A 21,340-nucleotide genomic window follows, 5' to 3' on the forward strand; every position below is an offset into this window, starting at 1 on the left:
CACGGCCAAGGTAACCCCAGGTCCGACGGGACCGTAATGTGACGTAGCACAGACGCCCTTGCCATGTAAGCCCTAAAGACAGTCAAAGGTTATACAGCAGAGGAACAGAAGGCGAGGTACTGATGGAGCTGGAGCAGCAGGCCCAGTGCTGCCCCTCTACTGTCACATCATCAGGCAGCTTGCCCTTAACGCCCTGCACTCTGTCCACTCTGGCCGGTAATGAGGGGACAGAGTGTGGTGCAGGACAGGAAGGAGGGAGGGGAAACATGTGACTCAGCATACAGTGTGTTGGTATAGGTCCACTGACTGCTGAGTGTGTCTGTCCAGAATGCCCCCGCCAGGCAGCTTGGCATTCTGAAGAGCAGAGCAGGTGTCCAGAAGTCTGGCTGAGGCCGGACTGAGGATGCCCTCTCTCTCTCTCTTACTCTCTCTTCATCTCTCCCTCTCCATCTTCCTCTTTTACTTCATATTTTTCTCTCGTTCTCTCTCTCTCCCTCTCTCTTACTCATTCTCTCTCTCTCTTTCACAAACATTGTCTGTCTCTCGTTCCCCACTCGCTCTCTTCCCTCTTTCTCTTTATCCATCTGTCTCTTTCTCTCCTTATTTCTTTCTCTACCATTTTTACGAATGTCACTACCCAGGCACAGTGCCAAGGGAAATACACATTCTTTATGGGCATTGTCACGAGGACACTTCTATGTAACCATGAGGAAAATATAGTGCTTATTACAGTTCAGACAAATACATTAAACCAAAGTTTATACAACTTTATGGTCTGGTAAAGTTAAGTCTATTAAATGAAAAAGTGAAACGCTCTAGCAACCTAGACTCGGGGTAGACGTTACACAGTAAACGTACATTTGAATCTACCCATTTATTATGCTATGTCACATTTTGTATGATATGTTTTAAGTTGTGGATGTCCGTCATCCATTTTGTACGATATGTTACGAATTGCACTTCAAAGCCCACCAGAGCCACCCAGGTCACCCTGCTCTCACACTCACTTTGGGTTCTGGCACCTCCCAATTTACAAATAAAGCACTGGGGTTAGGGGTGTTAATATCTCAATGTTCAAAGTTGAACCGATTCCAACAGAGGATAAGGTAAGGGTTAAGAGTTATGGTGGGGGTTAAGGTTATGGTGGGGGTTAAGAGTTATGGTGGGGGTTAAGGTTATGGTGGGGTTAAGGTTATGGTGGGGGTTAAGAGTTATGGTGGGGGTTAAGAGTTATGGTGGGGGTTAAGGTTATGGTGGGGGTTAAGGTTATGGTGGGGGTTAAGGTTATGGTGGGGGTTAAGGTTATGGTGGGGGTTATGGTTATGGTTAGTTGCAAAGTAGCTAAAAAAAGTAGTAAGTAGTTGCAAAGATGCTCATTTTTTTGTGATGCGATTCATACACACAGCCTTTGGATTGGAGGGTCACAAATGTACATTTACTATATTATGTCTAGTCTTTGAGGCCAGGCTGAAGAAAGGGCATTCTTCAGAGGCTGCATTCAATTTACACTTTTTTCCACAAGGTCTTCAGTTCAGTGATTCCAAACATTATTGCGGAGTAATATGTCTAAAAATGAAAACGCCTCTTGGTGAAAATGTTTGTGTGCAGGGAGTCCAGGATGTAAGTGAATGATATATTACTGTTTGTTGGCTAATTGATATGGACCGTAGCCACACAGACTGAAGTGCAGTCCGAACTTCATGAGTCATGTTTGAAGTGCAGTCCGGAATCCATAAGTCAGCTGCATTTATCATTAGCAGAGGCTTACGCTGTAAACAGGCCACAGTCATTACCAAGTCTAATTACATCTGGGTCCAAGGTCTCGCTGCACACCCCCCTGCCAGACGTCAGGAACAGGGCAGAGCCAAGGTAACACACACAGATGCGGCCCTTAATTAAAGCCAACGTCAGTCAACTCACACAGAGAGGGAACTTTAGTTTTGCTTATTTGTTTCGGTTACATGAATTACCAACTGTGATTGGAATTTATTAATGGGACAATTTAGTAAGATTGGGCAGAAACATACAGTCGATCTTATACTATTGTGGTACAGGCATTGGCCCGCAAAACCTTAGAGTGATTATGTGACATCACGGTGACAGCATGGTGACTCACAGGTCTAGGATCGAAGTGTAGCAAGTATTGTTGGTCATGGACGCTGGTGGTATTGACAAGATGCTGTGTGATGATGTCTAGCTCTAATTAGAGTAGAAGGTAGGCCTCTTTAGCAGAACACATATCCACAGGCCAGACCGATGATCTCCACTAGTCACCATCACCAGCCCTGTCACATTCAGAGTGATGGTGTGCTGACATCCTGCGTCAGCTGAAGATGAGGTGAAGATGAAAATGTAACGAGGTAGGACAGAATTAGAGAGACGGCACGAGACCATGCCTTGGAGAGACATGTAGTATAATAAAGACAGACTTAGAATGCCTTAATCAATTAGAGAAAGTGAGAGAAGAAAGGAGAGTGAGGCATTTATGGAGTAAATGCAAACATCCATTACAATAAAAACACCATCAATAAAGCATTTTAAAGACTGGCCCTGGCAACATAAAGACATTTACTGCCTCTTGTTGCCACTACAGAATTTCCTCCCCCTCTCCTCTCTCCTCTCTCTCTCTCTCTCTTTCACAAGCCTTCTCCTCTATGTCACACAGGAGATATAATTGCAATAATGCAATTTGGTTTGGAAGTGGATGCTGAGAATAATTGGGTCCAACCCAGAGAAAACATCTAATGATTTAGCTGTGCCAGTGGCTATAGTGGAATGCTAGTCATTTCAATGTTATTGAGCTCATTTCCTCTGAGTCTTTGTACATCGTTTTTGTGTCAACACGGAGGAGGGATGGCCATGAGGCTAGGTGGATGATGTAACCCACGCACATACAACCATATTACGCACACGCCTCTGTGACTACTGTGGTCCTTCTTGAAGTACCGTGCCAATCCTCGTCTTTCCAACTGAATTTGATGATTTTCTAACTAAATCCCCAAAAGTTGTTATTGTCAGCTAAAAGGTTCAACATCACGCATAAATAAAAATGATACCGTATTGGTTAACTTTTTGGAATAGAGTAAATCATGTGATTACTCATGGACCGGAGCAAAAAGGGTTTGCCAAGTTGAGCCCAGAGTGACTGTCTGTTTGTATCAATGCCTTTTTGGGCATAAGGCATCAGTAAACAGGGAAAAGCTTTCACGTGACTCCCAGGGACATCATGCCAAGTGTATCTGTATAATCAGGAAACCTAGGCTAATGGGGATACAGTGGTCCATAGAACAGACCATAGTTATGCTCAAGGTGGTTGCTGCTTTGTTGTGACATCTGGATAGAAGAGACTGCATCGATTCCTGAGTAGAGGAGTTTGGCCACACCACGCCATTTCAGCATGGAGAATTGGGTAATATTTGGTAAATACGTTGACCAATGAGATTCCAGAAATGTGTTGAGTTTCCAAGTGTTATCACTGTGCTTTCAATCATCTCAAAGCACAATAACATGTATATGGACAATCGATGTCAGATCTTTGGTTCAGTTGTAACCTAAATGTGTTTTCACTGCGTTTTCAGCCACCTGAAACACCAAAGATCAAATGGGAATACAATGTCTTACATTTTGTTTATTTATACATCAATTGAATGTGTTCACACTGTGCTTCATCTAATAGCAGAACCAAATGACTTGGATTGCAATTGAGATTATCAAAGTAAAGTGATCAATGTCGATTGAGATTCTGTGCAGATTATTATAGCAATTGTGACGATCTCCACAGACCTGCAACCCAAAACATGCACGTGTTCTATGATTACATAAGAAGACATTTATAGTTACAGTAAACTCAAAATATGGCCATGGATGTGTTATTCATTTTAAGGTTAATAAGGTTTAAGAATAAATACTGTTACATTTGTTTGTAAGCCTTAACTATTAGGCTATTTACTGTCTTAAAAAAGTATATATATATTTTTTTTTGCCTGGTTGACAACACAACCAAATATCAACATTTAAAGGAGATGTATCTACGGCCTGGATAGTTCCATCTGAGCCACTGACTCATCCTATTCTTTGACTTTTATTTTGGGTTTAGTTGGAGAAGTGTATCCAGCATACAGTATTATTTGTTAACTTGCCGATAAGTTAATAGACTATATGCAGTTTTGCAAAAGTGATATTGAGTTGTGTTTGGTTGTCAACACAACCAAATGTCAACTTTAGTTTCAGTTTGTCTACAAATTAATAATTGACATGTTGGAGTCAGGACTAAATCAAATCAAACTTTTAATGCCCTTTAAATACAATTTTGATTTGATCTTAGTCTTTAACTTTTATTTTTGATTAAGATGGAGATGTGAATCCAACATATGTATTATTAACTTGTAGATTCCATTTGAAATCAACCAAAGCTTGAAACCGTTGGCCTATACACATTGTTATTTTTAATTGAATCCTGGGCTGAATTGAAACAATAGCTGTTGATGACTTCCCAAATGCTGTATGACATATGATTGACAAAGTATGGTTCCACTAAATTTGCTCTGTTGAGCCTACACTTTGGAATGACTTTGGAATGACTTCGATAGCAACAGTGAATCTATAAACTGGATATTTCTCAATAAGCATTCTAAAGATAGCACATTGGTAGTGTCAGTGACAAACATCAAAGCTCAGCAGGTTAAAATCCTGAATGGGAGAGCGAAGGGCTAGCTGTAGATAGATCAACTCTCCAGTAGGACGTGCTGCCCAGCTTATGGTGGATATTACGTTGAATATCTGACATTGTTTCAAAGGTACAAATTGTATATATTTTCTACAAGGTTTGTCTATGTTGAACATTGGTTAGCATGAAGACATAATTCTATTGTTTAAATGTGACCCTCAAATTTAAACAGCTTATGTTGATGACCTTTTCAAATCCAATGTGTTTTCCACATAGATTCCACGTCACAATACATTGAGAAATTATGTTCAAACAACGTTGATTTAACCAGTTTGTGCCCAGTGGGGAGAGACTGTCATGCAGAACATTCCACCAACTTCAACAAACGTGTGGCTGTCGTTTTGAGTGGGTGAAAATAGGTTGGAATCTCAATGTACAGTATCTACCAAATATGACCCAATTCTCAGCGTTGAAATGATGTGGTGTGACCAGTTGGTTTGCTTTAACTGTCTGTCTCCCTCCCTTTGTATCTGTCCTGTCTCCCCCAGCCTTCCCTCTTCACTCTCTCTCTCTCTCTCTCTCTCTCTCTCTCTCTCCTTCCCTCCTCATCTCTCCATCCCCCCTCTCTCTCTCTCCCTCACTCCTCATCTCTCCATCCCTCTCTCTCTCCCTCCCTCACTCCTCATCTCTCCATCCATCTCTCTCTCTCTCTCCCTCCCTCCATCTCTCCATCACTCTCTCTCTCCCTCCCTCCTCATCTCTCATCACTCTCTCTCTCTCTCTCTCTCTCTCTCTCTCTCTCTCTCTCTCTCTCTCTCTCTCTCTCTACCGCCATCTGGTCCTTTGTTTTTATCTCCTGTGTGCTGTTGCTATTTACCATTCTGGCAAGTTGGAGCATAGTGTCAACCACACAGTTTCAGATAGAAAATCAGACCAAATGAGACCAGGAAGAGCAGTGGAAGACAGAGAGGTAGAGAAAAGGACCCAAAGATATAGAGTGAGTGAAAAGAGAGAGAGAGTCATAAAGGCAGAAATGAAAGATAAAGAGGGTGGGAAGCATTTGATAACACTAACAGAGAGAACCTTGCTCCTACCCCCTCTCCCGGCCAGAATCAATGCTCCAAAATCCTCCAAAAGCCAGAACCTCTTACAGCCAGTCAATTGTTCAGCCTGTCTCTTTGGTAGAACCACTCCTGATTACAAGGATTGTGTGGCCATTTGTAAATGTTTATTTGCTTGCTATTCAATCCTCCCCACCATGCCCCTGTTAATTACACAGTTATTTGTCATGTCCTGTCCTGTTTTGCCCTACAGACACCTCTTCAGACTGGTCACCTGGCAAGGCATCTGTCAGGCAGTGAGGTGGGCAGGCACGCAGTGATGGAAGTTCAGAGTGCCATTCACTGCCCATAGAGCCAGAGAGAGGGCCAGACAGGGGGGGTCAGGGCCTGGGCAAGGGGGCTGCATCTGCCTGCCATGCTCACTGGCCCTGCCACAACACCCTGTCTAAATGACTACCGCCCCGTAGCACTCACATCTGTAGCCATGAAATGCTTTGAAAGAAAGGTCATGGCTCACTTCAACACCATCATCCCAAACACTCTGGACCCACTCCAAATCACATACCGCCGCAACAGATCCACAGATGACAAGATCTTCATTGCACTCCACACTGCCCACTCCCACTTGGACAAGAGGAACACCTACACTCTTAGAAAAAAGATGTCAAAAGGGTTCTCTTCGGCTGTCCCCATAGGAGAACCTTTTTTAGTTCCAGGTAGAATCATTTTTTGTTCCAGGTAGAACTCTTTCAGGTTCCATGGAGAACCCTCTGTAGAAATGGTTCTACATGGAACCCAAAAGGGTTCTTCCTGGAACCAAAAGGGTTCTACCTGCAACCAACAAGGTTTATTCAAAGGATTATCATATGGGGACAGCCGAATAACCCTGTAAGGTTCTAGATAGCACCTTTTTTTCTAAGAGTGTATGTGAGAATAGTGTTCATTGACTACAGCTCAGCGTTCAACACCATGGTGCTCATCACTAAGCTCAGGACTCTGTGTCACGACTTCCGCCGAAGTTGGTGTCTCTCCTTGCTCGGGCGGCGTTCGGTGGTCGTCGTCACCGGCTCTCTAGCTGCCACGATCCACATTTCTGTTTCCATTTGTTATGTCTTGATTGTACACACCTGGTTCCCACTACGTTATTAATATTTCCCTATTTAACCCTCTGGTTCCCATTATGTTTTGTGCATGATTGTTCCTGTTTTGTGTTTGTCTTTTGTATTAGGGTTTGTTATCCCTGCGTGGATTTATTGGCTGTTTATTTTTCAGAGTAAAGTTATTTTACTCAGTTCTGTGTCCTGCGCCTGACTCCGTCCTCACCTCTGCACAACTGACACTTGACACTCTGGGACTGAACACCTCCCTCTGCAACTGGATCCTGTACTTCCTGACGGGCCACCCCCAGGTGGTAAAGTTAGGCAACAACACATGCTTACCCTCAACACGGGGGCCTCTCAAGGGTGCGTGCTTAATCCCCTCCTGTACTCCTTATTAACCGACGACTGCATGACTCCCACACCATCATTAAGTTTGCTGGCGAAACGGCCGGTGGTTGGCTTGATCACCGATGATGATGAGACATCCTACAGAGATTAGGTCAGAGACCTGGCAGGGTTGTGCCAGGACAACAACCTCTCCCTCACCGTGAGCGAGACAAAGGAAATGGAGGGCCGAGCACACCCTCTTCCACATCGACGGGGCTGTAGTAGAGCGGGTCAGAAACTTCTAGTTCCTTGGTGTCCACGTCCCTAATGATCTATCATGTTCCACGCACACCAGCACAGTTCTACAGTAGGTACGACAACACCTCTTCTACATCAGGAGTGGGAAAAGATTTGGCATGGGCCCTCAGATACTCATAAAGTTCTACCGCTGCACCATCGAGAGCATCGAGGTTAGAGCGTACAGCTAAGTACATCACAGGCTCCCTGCCATCCAGGACTTCTATACCAGATTGTGTCAGAGGAAGCCCTAAAAGATTCCAGCCACCCAAGTCATAGACTGTTCTCTCTGCTACCACACGCCAAGCGGTACCGATGCACCAAGTCTGGAACCAACAGAACCCTGAACAGCTTCTACACCCAAGACATATGACTGCTAAATAGTCCAGGTAGCTATTGGTTAACTATTTAACTAACTCTCTTGACTCATCACATACCCTGCTATTACTGTTTATTATCTATCCTGTTGCCTAGTCACTTCTTCCCTACCTATATGTACATATCTACCTCAATTACCTCGTATTCCTGCACATCAACTGGGTACTGCTACCTCGTGTCTGTAGCTAAGCTATCATTACTCATTGTGTATTTATTCCTGGTATCATTTTTCTATTATTTCTATTTTGTCTGTTGGGAAGGGCCCATAAGTAAGCATTTCACTGTTTATGTCACATGCTCGTTATGGCGCACACCTTTAACCATCGTTACACGCACCTGCGCGTCATCAGACTCACCTGGACTCCATCACCTCCCTGATTACCTTCCCTATATGTGTCTTTCCCTTGGTTCCTTCCCCAGGCGTTATGGTTTCTGTTCCGGTATTGTCTGTGTGTTGTTCGTGTTTCTTGTTTTGTTTTATGTTGCATTTATTTATTAAAACACTCAATCCCTGAACTTGCTTCCCGACTCTCAGCGCAACATCGCTACGGTTTACACATGTTGTTTACGAAGCATGTGACAAATATCATTCGATTTGTTTTAAGTGACTGACACTCACCAGAAAACCAATCCACACTATATTACATTAGACTAGAAGACAACAGGGGTTACAATAATGTGTGTTCACTGCATTCTACAACAGTAATATGCTCTCAGAATGAGCCATGCATACTGTAGTTGTGCTGGCTAGAAATGTTTCAACAGTTTCCCAAGAAATAACAAATAATGGTTTTGACTTGTTGTACCTAGTCACTCTGCCTATTTCACCTACTGCCTGAATATACAAGCCTTTTCTGCACCCCATGCAATAGAGTGGAGACGTTGCCAAAAAAATCATTAATTTGGTAAGTAAGGAAGAGGAATCAGCCATACTGGGTATTAATTATGAATAATGCATGCTACTAGTGCGTTGTTGTCACCGGTAAAAACAAAACGCTTGCTTGCAAACCTCTATTTTGCATAAACTGCAGTCATTTTCCTGCCTGTTTCTTTTGCTATTTATCTGTATTATTGCCCTGGGTTGTCCTGTTTTTGTGTTTTCTCAGGTCATGTGACACACTGTTTGACTATGATGTAGTATGACAGGAAATCCTCTTTCCACAAATTAGAGGCCTGCTAGATTCACAGGTGGTGAACTGCAAGTCATGTACAGTACATTTGTATTCCCTGACGATACACAGTGGAAACAGACATACTGACACGCAAACATAAGTTGTGTTCATTATCGTGTGGCGTAGATCTGTGCTTTGCAGCTCATTTAAATGAACGTCATACTTTACGTAATATTTTGCAGAATGATCTTATCATACTCTTTGAATCTAAATTCACCGTGTCTGTCATAAACCACACTGCTACGGCTTGAAGAGGCATGGTCTGTTTTCATTACGATGTTCTGAAGCTGTCACTCTGGTAAAACTCAGCATGCTGCGCTTGTCACGGACCTGAAAGAGTCGTGAGTGAAAATAGTGGTGACCTCTGTTGTGCTGTGATTGATGTGATTTTACAGATGTACCATTTTCCCAGTCACTATCATAAACGTACACATGCAACACTGGAACACAAATGCAGACACATATGCAAACACACACACACACACACACACACACACACACACACACACACACACACCATGCACACTTCACACACCCTGATCATACCCCATCTGAATTACAAATTAGTTTTATTCTCTGTATCCCTTCCTGGCACACACAAACAACACTGTAACAACAAATTCCTCTCTGACTGCTTAAATCCTATTGGACACGCTGGCACTACCCAGTTAATATTCATATAGCTCCTGCACACACGCCCACTGCAGGGCTCTGCTTTATCGGTGCTGGTCACATTGGCACCTCTTCTGGCAGCGCCAAGGCTCCCAGGCTCTGGCCATGCTAATGTAGCAGCCTGCTCCAACAATGGCCCAGGTCAATGGAGCCTCCAGTCGCTAATTGCTTTGGTTTGGAGAGATAACAGAGTTTGATGACGCAGCAGCGAGAGGTTCTGGGAGCAGACAGCGAGGGGAGATGAACTTAATGAATCCTCAGTCACTCCAGCGTTAATAGCATTCCCTCGCCGGCCACCACCGCCATGCAAATTCATCATAAAACCTCCTGATTGTTTGGCATTTTGCAATGTTTGATTGAATTTAAATATTCTGTGTTGTTGTGGTTCTGTCATATATTCTGTGGTGGTTAAGAGAGCATGACTTATGCAATTAATGATCATAGCATCACCTGAAGGCTAACAGGATGGTTAGCCAATAGGATCATGTCCTACTATCATATATCCCTCAAGGAAATGTAATTACATGATGTGAATTCTTCATTCTTCTCGATGAAGAATGTACTGGGAATGTGGGTGTAAATAAAATGGACATCACTCTGCGAAGTCTGTTTGTCCATACAATGAATGTAATCATGCTCACTGTTAAGTTCCTTGTGATACTGGGGCCTACATTATACCATGTAAAATGCTAGATAGGTTTGTAGTTTCAAAGATATCAAGTGGTTTCCATCCATGATATGCCAATAACAGAGAGCAGAGCTGAATAGTCGCATACATTTCAGTGCTTATGACAGAATCACTTGCTCATCAGAAGATTACCATTCTCACTGAACAGAAAAAGGCCCACATTTCCAGAATTTGGCAGGAGAGTAGCTAATACAAACTGGACTTGACAATAGATGAATGAAAAGCCAAAGTAGCTGTGCTTCCTGGGTTGATTTCCCCCCTCAGGTTGTGATTGCCGTGGAGCGTGATGATGGACCAGTGGAGGCGCACGGTTTGCCAATGCAAGTGGCCTCATGGGAACCACTGAGCATGGAACATAAACAACAGCATACTTAAAATACGCTTCACAGTCTTGCTCTCTTTCTCACCCACTTCATGATTCTCCTCCGGTCCCTCTCACTAACTTCAATATCTCTCCCCTCTCTACCACTCTCTCCCTCCATCACTCCGTCCTAATTTTCCTGTCTGTCTCTTTCTCTCTCTCTCACTGATTTTCTCATTAGCACGTTGATCTGTAGCTGGTTGAACTCCTTCATGTTGTGTTTGCTACTGTGAGTCCCGTCCTCATGGTCACCTTGCCTCATAGGCTACCCACAGAGATTAAAGGGACCAATCACCACGGGACATTTATCCTGCAATCAGACATTCAGTTCAGACACCTGCCCACGGAGAGACACTCTTTCTTTCTACTAGTTAATGTCATATCATGGTTTCCCACTGTATTCAAATCATTCAGTAAAAGAGAGGTGACTCTCAATAACCCACCTGGTTATTGAATGGGGCCAATGCATCCTGCACAGGGTTGTGTTCAGCTGTTGGCTATTGCCTAAAGCAGTTCCTCTATTTGCTGCAGACATGTCTCTGCTCCACAGCAGTGGTAATTGTATATATGGTGCGCTGTGCAGTTTCCCAGTGAAATAATAGTGACCTGAGATGGGTTGCCTATGACAGTCGTCAGACAGGTCTCATCTCTCCCTCTCCAAGTCTGACTGGAGCTGCAGTGTCAGGCCCCGGCCACCAGGTAGCAGCGGCGCGCAAATTGTCCTCAAATATTGATTTTGCTGCAGAGAGCCGTGTACTACGTATCCAGACACCTGGCTCTTCTACAGCCCACAGCCCAGTAAACATCCCTCCAGAGAGCACGAAGATGAGGAAAGGAAGAGAGAGAGAATGAGGGGGAGGAGGGAGAGAAAGACAGGCATTCTCTGGCTTAATTTTGCACAGCAAACACAAGACATTAAGAGTACAAACAATCTACACTCTCTTCAAATTGTGTTTTAGTACTATATGTTACTATACAATATGTTTTTGTGTGTGTGTGTGTGTGTGTGTGTGTGTGTGTGTGTGTGTGTGTGTGTGTGTGTGTGTGTGTGTGTGTGTGTGTGTGTGTGTGTGTGTGTCTGTCTGCAGGCACACGTGTGGAATTTAAATGTACCATTGGAGTTGAGAGAGGGGGGACGGAGTGTGGCATTGTGACAATAAGGCCCCTTATACAGTAGAACCTAAAAATACAAGTCAGTGGTCCCGGGAGAGGGCTAGTGCGATCCAGGCCTGGGTAATGAGAGAGTGGAGCTGCCACTAGCCCTGCTGTCCCCAGTTCCCTCTGGCCCATGGCTCAGCACTGGAAAAGCAACAGCTCAAATAGATTTATCATAGCTCTCAAAGCAGCCAGTCTGAAGGGCCTCTCCTCTCGCTCTGAGAAGGGCAGCCATCACAGGCCTGGCCCCGTGTCTGACCAAAAAGAGAGAGAGGGAGAGATGCAGAGAAAGAGATTGGGGGGGGTATGAGAAGATCGATGGAGAGGGAAAACATTTTAGATGATAATGCAAGCGAACAGTAGCCTGTAAAAATAGAGCATTACCAAAAATATTGTTTAAAAAGATGGATGGAGAGAAGGATTAGTTAGAGAGTGTTATTTCCTTGTCAAACTGAAACACGACACAAGCAGAACCATGTTTTAATGGTTTATGGGCGCTCTATTGTACAGTTTACATAAGATATGTCACAGGTATCAACTTTCAGCTTTCTGGAAAGTCCACAGTTAGTGACAAGCAGTATTTAATACTCTTTAAAGGATTAGTTCCCACAAATGACACATTTACCTTATTTTATGGAAAACTAGAAAGTAACCTGTAGATCTAGAGAGTCAGTGACCGACCAAATGATGTCCAGATTACTTGCTTGTTATCAATGAATCGGAGTAAATAGTTAAATATGTTCAAAGGGAACTATACCTTTAGTCTGAGCCATGGAATAACTTGTAATAACCTGCAACTATACCAGAGAGAAGGGCTGTGTCATCTCTACAGCATCAGAGGCAAAACTCTTAAAAAATATCTTCCTCTCTTTCATTTAATGTGACATCACCAGCAAAAGACGAGAAATAACTAGAAAAACTAAACATTCCTAAAACGGTCTTCTACTAGTGCAAAGATCTTACATTACATTTTTTTTATATGTTGTTATAATCCTTCTTAGCAACCCTAATTAGAACTGTTAAATGAATCGAAACATCTCCATGGTAATGAGTTGACCCACGAGTAATTTGACAATAATTTGCGATTCACGAGTGATGTATTCCTCCCCTCATGAATAGAAAGTCCTCCTGATAGAGCAGCGAAACTCCATTCTATAATCAGAGTAGTTCAGGATCCAGTCCAAGAGCCATAGAAACATACACTGACACACTGTCTGCGGCTCTGGTGCCAACACATCCACAAATGCTTCGTCAAAACAGCCATCGATTACACTTCCTCCTCGGCCACTGGTCAGAACCACCTCTTTGGATCTCCCTATTTGTTTATTAACAGGCGAATGTCTTCAGATGCTCCTCAAAAGTATTCAGACGGAGTCTTTATCGTCCATAAAAGTTTACACCCTTTGTTTCTATGAAGTCTATCGTCCGTAGAAGTTTTGGGCATTACATTTGACACTGTATCTCGGTGTCTCGGTCCATCAGAGAGCGTTTTTTTTAAATGTGTTCTGTAGTTTTTGTCACAGCTTGGTATTATGAGATGACTTTACAGTCTTCCGTCAGTCGGCAGTCTAAGTGTCTCAGATATGAGTGCCGTCCTTTCTTTACATATGGAGTTAACGGTAGAGAGACTTGGTGATGGTCGCTGCTCAGTGATTCTCTTGCTATCGTGTGACCTACGAAAGAGAAAGCAAAGAACAGAAGATCAGCGTGTTGAACCAGTGACACAAAAACATACACTTATCTTTGAGGGACTTAGCAAATGACACGGCGTGCACATCTACGAAATAAAACCTCCCGCAACCCCCCTCCAATGATGGTAGAGGGAACTGACGTCTATGAACCTGTGTTTTTCCACTGTGTTAGTGATAACCTTCATTCTACAGGGCCATCAGGCATCTACACCCCTGCAACGTGGGAGTGAGAGACAGACAGACAGACAGACAGACAGACAGACAGACAGACAGACAGACAGACAGACAGGCAGGCAGACAGACAGACAGACAGACAGACAGACAGACAGACAGACAGACAGACAGGCAGACAGGCAGACAGGCAGACAGGCAGACAGACAGACAGACAGACAGACAGACAGACAGACAGACAGGCAGGCAGACAGGCAGACAGACAGACAGACAGACAGACAGACAGACAGACAGACAGACAGACAGACAGACAGACAGACAGACAGACAGACAGACAGGCAGGCAGACAGACAGACAGACAGACAGACAAAAGAAAGAGAGTTTGCGTGACACATTCACATCGAACACAGAGATAGATAGAGAGGGACAGAAAGAAGGTCACACATAGAGGGAGATGGGGAGAGGGAACGAGTCGCTGGAAGGAACAGTTGCCGTGGAGTCGGTTTCGTTGCAGCAATCTCCTGAGACATCTGCCACCACGTCTCCTAATAGCTGTGCTCCTGTTCCACACTGAGCAAATGCAGAATTCATGTCCATTGATGAGGCACGGTTCCCCCTCGCTCCCTCACCCTCCCTCAACAGCTGATTAGCTAGACAGTCAAAGAGGGAGAGAAAAAGCGATAGAGGACGGTGATGACTTCACATATCAGTCTTTCAGTTGTTCAGAGACCCAGGGTTGTTCATTCTAACGGCAGTCTCTTAGTGGCCATTCATCCTTCCGTATATCCCCCTCACCAATATAATTAGAACTTAAATTGAAAGCCTCCATGGATCCCCTAGCCATAATGCTTTCTAATGAATGTGACGGATGTTCTGCTGTTATTCCGTATCTCTGAGTAATTACTCTTACAGTGCCTGTGTGCTCCTTACAACTGTTTTTCTTTTTATATTTCACCTGTGAGTAAACCACAACTGCACCATCCCACAATACACACACCCACACCCCCGTCCATCAGTTGGTCCTGCAAATAACTTCCACACATCAAAATATTACTGTAGAACGGATGTGAAGGGCTTTCATTAAAATATATTTATCTCATATAAACAACAATGATTAGCATACTGATTGTCTGGTTTACTGTTACAGTCTGTACATACATTATGTGCAGCTTTGTTTTTTCCATGACATCCATTTTCCATCCCTCTTTCCGGATCTTTGCAAACATTGCTCACTTGGGGCTCCACAGACAATTGGCTCTTTTCTTCCATGGACTTCCCATTTATGTCACATACATTGGGGCTTTATTGGCTCTTTCTGACCAAACTATCCTGTATTTAGAGGATTATCCTAATACACTACTGTACCTAAACTTCTAAAATATGAAAACAAGTGTAAGCTTCCTCATCTTAAAAGTGTGTGTTTTACAAGACTTTAATTGAGACAAGATGCTGTATGGGAGAAAGGTTGTCAATTGAATTGACATCAAACATTACTCAAGCTGGAGAATGTGATCGAAATTACCAGGCTTTTCCTAAGTACTGTGTGGACCTCATGGGTTCCTCAAGCTTTTCTTAAGTACTGTGTGGACCTCATGGGTTCCTCAAGCTTTTCTTAAGTACTGTGTGGACCTCATGGGTTCCTCAAGCTTTTCTTAAGTACTGTGTGGACCTCATGGGTTTCAAGCTTTTCTCATGGGTTCCTAAGTACTGTGTGGACCTCATGGGACTTTTCTTAAGTACTGTGTGGACCTCATGGGTTCCTCAAGCTTTTCCTAAGTACTGTGTGGACCTCATGGGTTCCTCAAGCTTTTCTTAAGTACTGTGTGGACCTCATGGGTTCCTCAAGCTTTTCCTAAGTACTGTGTGGACCTCATGGGTTCCTCAAGCTTTTCTTAAGTACTGTGTGGACCTCATGGGTTCCTCAAGCTTTTCTTAAGTACTGTGTGGACCTCATGGGTTCCTCAAGCTTTTCCTAAGTACTGTGTGGACCTCATGGGTTCCTCAAGCTTTTCCTAAGTACTGTGTGGACCTCTTGGGTTCCTCAAGCTTTTCCGAAGTACCGGGTGGACTTCATGGGTTCCTCAAGCTTTTCCTAAGTACTGTGTGGACTTCATGGGTTCATCATTGGACACATTCTGCTGTAAATACTGATAGGATATTTTCTTTTGTTGATGTTTTCAGATTGCATATTGATTCATGAAAGAATATTATTTTGTCATGATTTATATTTTGTCATTATCAAAGACTGTATTGATGTAATTGCTAATTAATAATCATAGAAGCTCAAGTATTCTTCAGTATCACCAAAGGAAAAAATAGTGTCAAGCCAAGGAACATCTCTCTCTCCCACTACTCTCACACACACACACACAAACACACACACACACACACACACACACACACACACACACACACACACACACACACACACACACACACACACACACACACACACACACACACACACACACACACACACACACACACACAGAGAGAGAGAGAGGATGGAAAAGGGCCCTGTCCTCTCACCTTGGTGGTTTTGACTTTGTTTCCAGTGTTGCAGGACCAGCCGGTGAGGTCAGGGAGCACCTTACATTCCTCTCCCTCCATGCAGGGGTTCATCTGACACCACCACTTCTGAATCACGATGGAGGCTGGAGAAGAGGGTAGAGAGAGAGCACCTGAGACCTGATCCTGAGAGGGTGGACAGTACAGGGCAGAGCAATGTGCAGAAGCAAACTGCCATGGTTAGTATGGAGGGAATAGATTCTATAGAGAGGAGAGTAATCTGCAAGTAGGAGTAGATTGGCTCAGCCACAATCAGCATGTTTTTACCCATTGATATAGCATCATTCTATCATAAAACCTTATTTAGTGAACATTGTGAAATGGAAACCTTTCAATGCCAAGTCTGCATTTATTGGGGGGACCACTGTGTTTGGCAGGAATCTATGCATAAAAGATGGTATTTGAATGAAGAATCAGATATATTATTTACCTAGGCTTGTGCGTGTCACATCAGTATCACCTGGTGTGTACCAATTACAACCATGAAATACTTCAATATAAAATGAAGGGTGTCTGTTCAAGACATAGTTAAACATGATCTATTTCATTGGTATAATGTCAGATCAGACAAAAGTAACATGACATTCAATCACTTTTCTCAAATACAATGAAGCAAACACACACACAAACACACACACACACACAGTTCCAACAACGTTCATAGACAAACAAACAGATGTGTCTTTCCACCAAAAGAACAGTATGTGAATGACGTGTTGGATGTTAAGTAGAAGTTCCAGGGTCTGGATAAAACATGAGCAAAAGCTATAAAAAAAATATTTAAAAAACACCCAAATTCGTCCTTTTAGAAATGGCAACGCTCTCAGTATAGTGCTGCAGGTTGTTGGATGTTGTACACGTGAAATTGTGTCATTCCGACCTTTATCCACAACGTTAAATTCCATTTTGTGCAACTCAAGTCATACTTTTCCCTGTACGCAGGCAGGCACTACACTGAGATGTATCACAGATGGATATAGGGGAAACTGCTGGAATCGAACAAGATAGAATGTACCATTACGGATAAAGGTCCGAATGACACATTTTCATGTGTACAACATCTAAAGACCTGCATCACTATACTGAGAGCGTTGCCATTTCTAAAAGGACATATTTGGGTGTTTTTGTTGCTCTTGTTCGTGTTTTATCCTTTCCTGGTACTGCAGAACTAGCATGAGGAAGTCTATTGCTGGTTGGGGTACGTTTCTCAAAACCAAGTGAAATCAACCAACATATGGATTTGATAGAAAAAATATATATACGTCTCCTTTAACAATAGATATCAGCCCAATAGGCACTGACACAGAACCTTTTCCTCTCACTCTGATTGTCCACTCATACTGCTCTGCCTTGTACTGTCCACCCTTCCAGGCCAGTCAGTGATCCATCACACTCAGTGATCCACGGCTAGGCGGCCAAAACCAGGCGGGAAGATCTGTCTCTATCCATCTATTCTTCCTTCTTCACTACTGGGATGGGGAAGTCATGGTGTGTACTCTCGAGGACGTATCCAGCTTTGATAGGCCAATCAATTAAAAGAGGCAAATGATTGTGGTTTAGAGGGAGTCTCCCATCGAGTCCCGTTTTACAGTCGATTGTTCCTCAGAAATGGAAGAGAAGGGGTGAAATCTGCAGCAAAATGGGTTTTAAATGGAATTATGCAAAAGAACACGAGCAAATCCTCTCAAGCGTCGTGTAAGAACCCCCGACTGAGAGAGATAGAGATGACTGGAGGAGTTCACCAAGAATGCTTCTTTCCAATGAGAGAGGGAGTGAAGGAATGCACAGAAAGAAAGAGAGAGAACAAAAGAGAGAGCGTGAGTGAGAGAGAGACATTGAGGGTGAAAGAGAGGAAGAGATTGACGCAGAGAGAGAGAAAAAGAGAAACAGAGAGAGAGCATAAACAAGGGAGAGAGGATGACACCATTTACGAAGACTAAGAGTCCCCTTAATAAATTACGCTTAGCCTGGCAGGGCACTCCAGAGAACATGCTGTTATGATGCACGAGCTCAGTGGCAGCAAAGGGTTCTAAAAACCAATGACTGTGTAATGGTCGTTAATGTTGCCATTATGGTGTCTGCCGTGGTGCTTTACGCTACCACCATGTTATTTAGAGCTAATGAGCATGGCCTGAAGAGGAGCCATTAGAGTTGGAGTTCTCAGAGACTTCATCTCACCTTCTACGGAGTGGGCCGGGAGCCTGTGACATCGCAGACCTGCCTGTCATTCTGCAGCATGGACGGGAGGGGCTAATAGCTTATGATGTCATGGCATGGCCAAGGGCTGTTGGATGGATGGCATCAACAGAATACCTAGAGGAGCACTGATGAACTACGGTAATAAAGGGAATTCCTGAGAGGTGCCGACATGGACTCGTCGACTATTTATATAGCCTGTTTTACATCAGCAGTTGCCACAAAGTGCTTATACAGAAACCCAGCCTAAAACCCAGACGATCAAGCCATGCAGATGAAGTAGAAGCACAGTGGCTAGAAAACACTCCCTAGAAAGACAGGAACCTAGGAAGAAACCTAGAGAGGAATTGGGCTTTGAGGGGTGGCCAGTCTTCTTCTGGTTGAGCCCAGTAGACATGATAAGAGTCCATGGCCATTAAGGCTAGATTGTTTTTCAAGATGTTCTAATGTTCATACTGTAGATGACAAGCAGGGTCAAATAACCTTTCGGTTCATCATAGGCTACCATGTAAGGTGCACTGCACTTACTCATCCATGTATCATGTCAGTGATGTATGCCAGTAAAGCAACTTAGTTTGGGATCCATGTCTGGAAATAAGAACCGCATTTCTCAGAATCTCTTCTCCCAGAGACAGATGGGTATAACTGCGATCCATCTCTCTCCGTCAGCAGTCAGTGATTAGTCTGATAGTCTATCGACAGAATTACCACCATTAATTCACAGAGAGCAGAGCAGTGTGTCGCTACTGTAGCTATTTACCATCTAGAGTGGGTTGGTTCTGGGTTTGCACCCCCCCTGGGGTTGTGCTGTGGCGGAGATCTTTGTGGGCTACACTCGGCCTTGTCTCAAGATGGTAAGTTGGTGGGTGAAGATATCCCTCTAGTGGTGTGGGGGCTGTACTTTGGCAAAGTGGGTGGAGTTATATCCTGCCTGTATGGCCCTGTCCGGGGGTATCATCGAATGGGGCCAGAATGTCTCCTGACCCCTTCTGTCTCAGCCTCCAGTATTTATGCTGCAGTAGTTTATGTGTCAGGGGGCTAGGTTCATTCTGTTATATCTGGAGTATTTCTCCTTATCCAGTGTCCTGTGTGAATTTAAGTATGCTCTCTCTAATTCTCTCTTTCTCTCTTTTTTCTTTCTCTCTCTCGGAGGACCTGAGCCCTAGGACCATGCCTCAGGAATACCTGGCATGATGACTCCTTGCTGTCCCCAGTCCACCTGGCCATGCTGCTGCTCCAGTTTTAACTGTTCTGCCTGCGGCTATGTAACACTGACCTGTTCACAGGACGTGCTACCTGTCCCAGACCTGCTGTTTTCAACTCTCTAGAGATAGCAGGAGCGGTAGAGATACTCTCAATGATTGGCTATGAAAAGCCAACTGACATTTACTCCTGAGGTGCTGACTTGTTGCACCCTCGACAACTACTGTGATTGTTATTATTTGACCGTGCTAGTAATTTAATCTTGGCCATGTTCTGTTATAATCTCCACCCGGCACAGCCAGGAGTGGACTGGCCACCCCTCATAGCCTGGTTCCTTTCTAGGTTTCTTGCTAGGTTTTGTCCTGTCTAGGGAGTTTTTCCTAGCCACAGTGCTTCTACACCTGTATTGCTTGCTGTTTGGGGTTTTAGGCTGGGTTTCTGTACAGCACTTTGAGATATCAGCTGATGTACGAAGGGCTTTATAAATACATTTGATTTGATTTAGAAGCCATACTAAACGTGCCATTAAACATCTGACTACTATAGCTAGTTACCATCCAGAAGCCATACTCGACGTGTCATTTAAACAACTGACTGCTGACGCTTCACTCAGAAATGAGTCTAGACCTTTTCAAGAAGTCTCAGTATGTCTGTTGAGAGCAGTTGTTATTAAGTAAATCAAATGATATTGTTAATGGAGACTTCTGTGAATGCCATGATAGGGAGCAAATTAGTGTTGCCTTCCCCAATCCCTGTCTGTGTTGCTGGTCTCAGGGAGTGAGTCTAAACAAGGTATGTGGGGGAGCCATGCCTAAAAGCTGGCTAGAGGATTAGACAGAGATGATGTCCATCCACCACAGCACTGACACGTCACAGGTCACAGCAGATTCAATCCATCTTTGAATACACTGCCTGTCTCAACATCAGGTTAAGTGTGTATGTGTGTGTGTGTGTGTGTGTGTGTGTGTGTGTGTGTGTGTGTGTGTGTGTGTGTGTGTGTGTTGTGTGTGTGTGTGTGTGTGTGTGTGTGTGTGTGTGTGTGTGTGTGTGTGTATGGTACCACAGTTTTTTTCGTGGTTTCTTTTTGTTTCCATGAATCCTGCCACCGTTGGTGTTGAAATGTTTCTGACATCATGTGGACAAAGATGAAACTGCAGCTGCTCTTTTCTGTTCTCCTACGGAAAGTCCTGCACTGTGGGAAGTATTACACATGGCAACGTAGAGTAAACTATCCTAACTTATATGTGTTTGTGTTATATTGTGCTAACAACATTTTAACAGCCACAAAATGAGTTTCCCACAAAACATTGATCTCTGCAGGTACGCACACACACACACGCACACACACACACACACACACACACACAGTCATATAGGCTGTCTCATTCCTGTCTGCTAGCTGCTAAAAGGTCTTTATTGGTGAAAGAATGGATGAAAAACAGTGGCCCATCTGCTGCTAGCAGGTCTGTTTCCGTCTGTGTTCCAGGTCTAATGCGTGATAATTAGTTTTCACCACAAACAAAACATGACATAATATATTATGATTCTGTTACATTCAACGCTAATGTAGGCTACGTGACCTGAGTAATGTAAAAATACAAATAGCAATAGATAATTAAGAATTCAACTTCAAT

General features: G+C 43.7%; 1 protein-coding gene across 1 annotated transcript in view; it reads right to left on the bottom strand.

The window, feature by feature from the left end:
* Positions 1-12,374: 12,374 nt before the first annotated feature.
* tafa4b (TAFA chemokine like family member 4b) overlaps positions 12,375-21,340 on the bottom strand; it is a 49,320-nt gene continuing 40,354 nt past the window's right edge. The window contains exons 5-6 of the mRNA XM_064967240.1: positions 16,269-16,393; positions 12,375-13,550 (exon numbers count right to left, since the gene is read on the bottom strand). Coding sequence (XP_064823312.1) covers positions 13,539-13,550; positions 16,269-16,393 — 137 coding nt within the window. The 3' untranslated portion in view covers positions 12,375-13,538. The remainder of the gene's footprint in view (positions 13,551-16,268; positions 16,394-21,340) is intronic.

This window comes from Oncorhynchus masou, chromosome 6 (assembly GCF_036934945.1).
Source record: "Oncorhynchus masou masou isolate Uvic2021 chromosome 6, UVic_Omas_1.1, whole genome shotgun sequence".
Classification (NCBI taxonomy): Eukaryota; Metazoa; Chordata; class Actinopteri; order Salmoniformes; family Salmonidae; genus Oncorhynchus; species Oncorhynchus masou.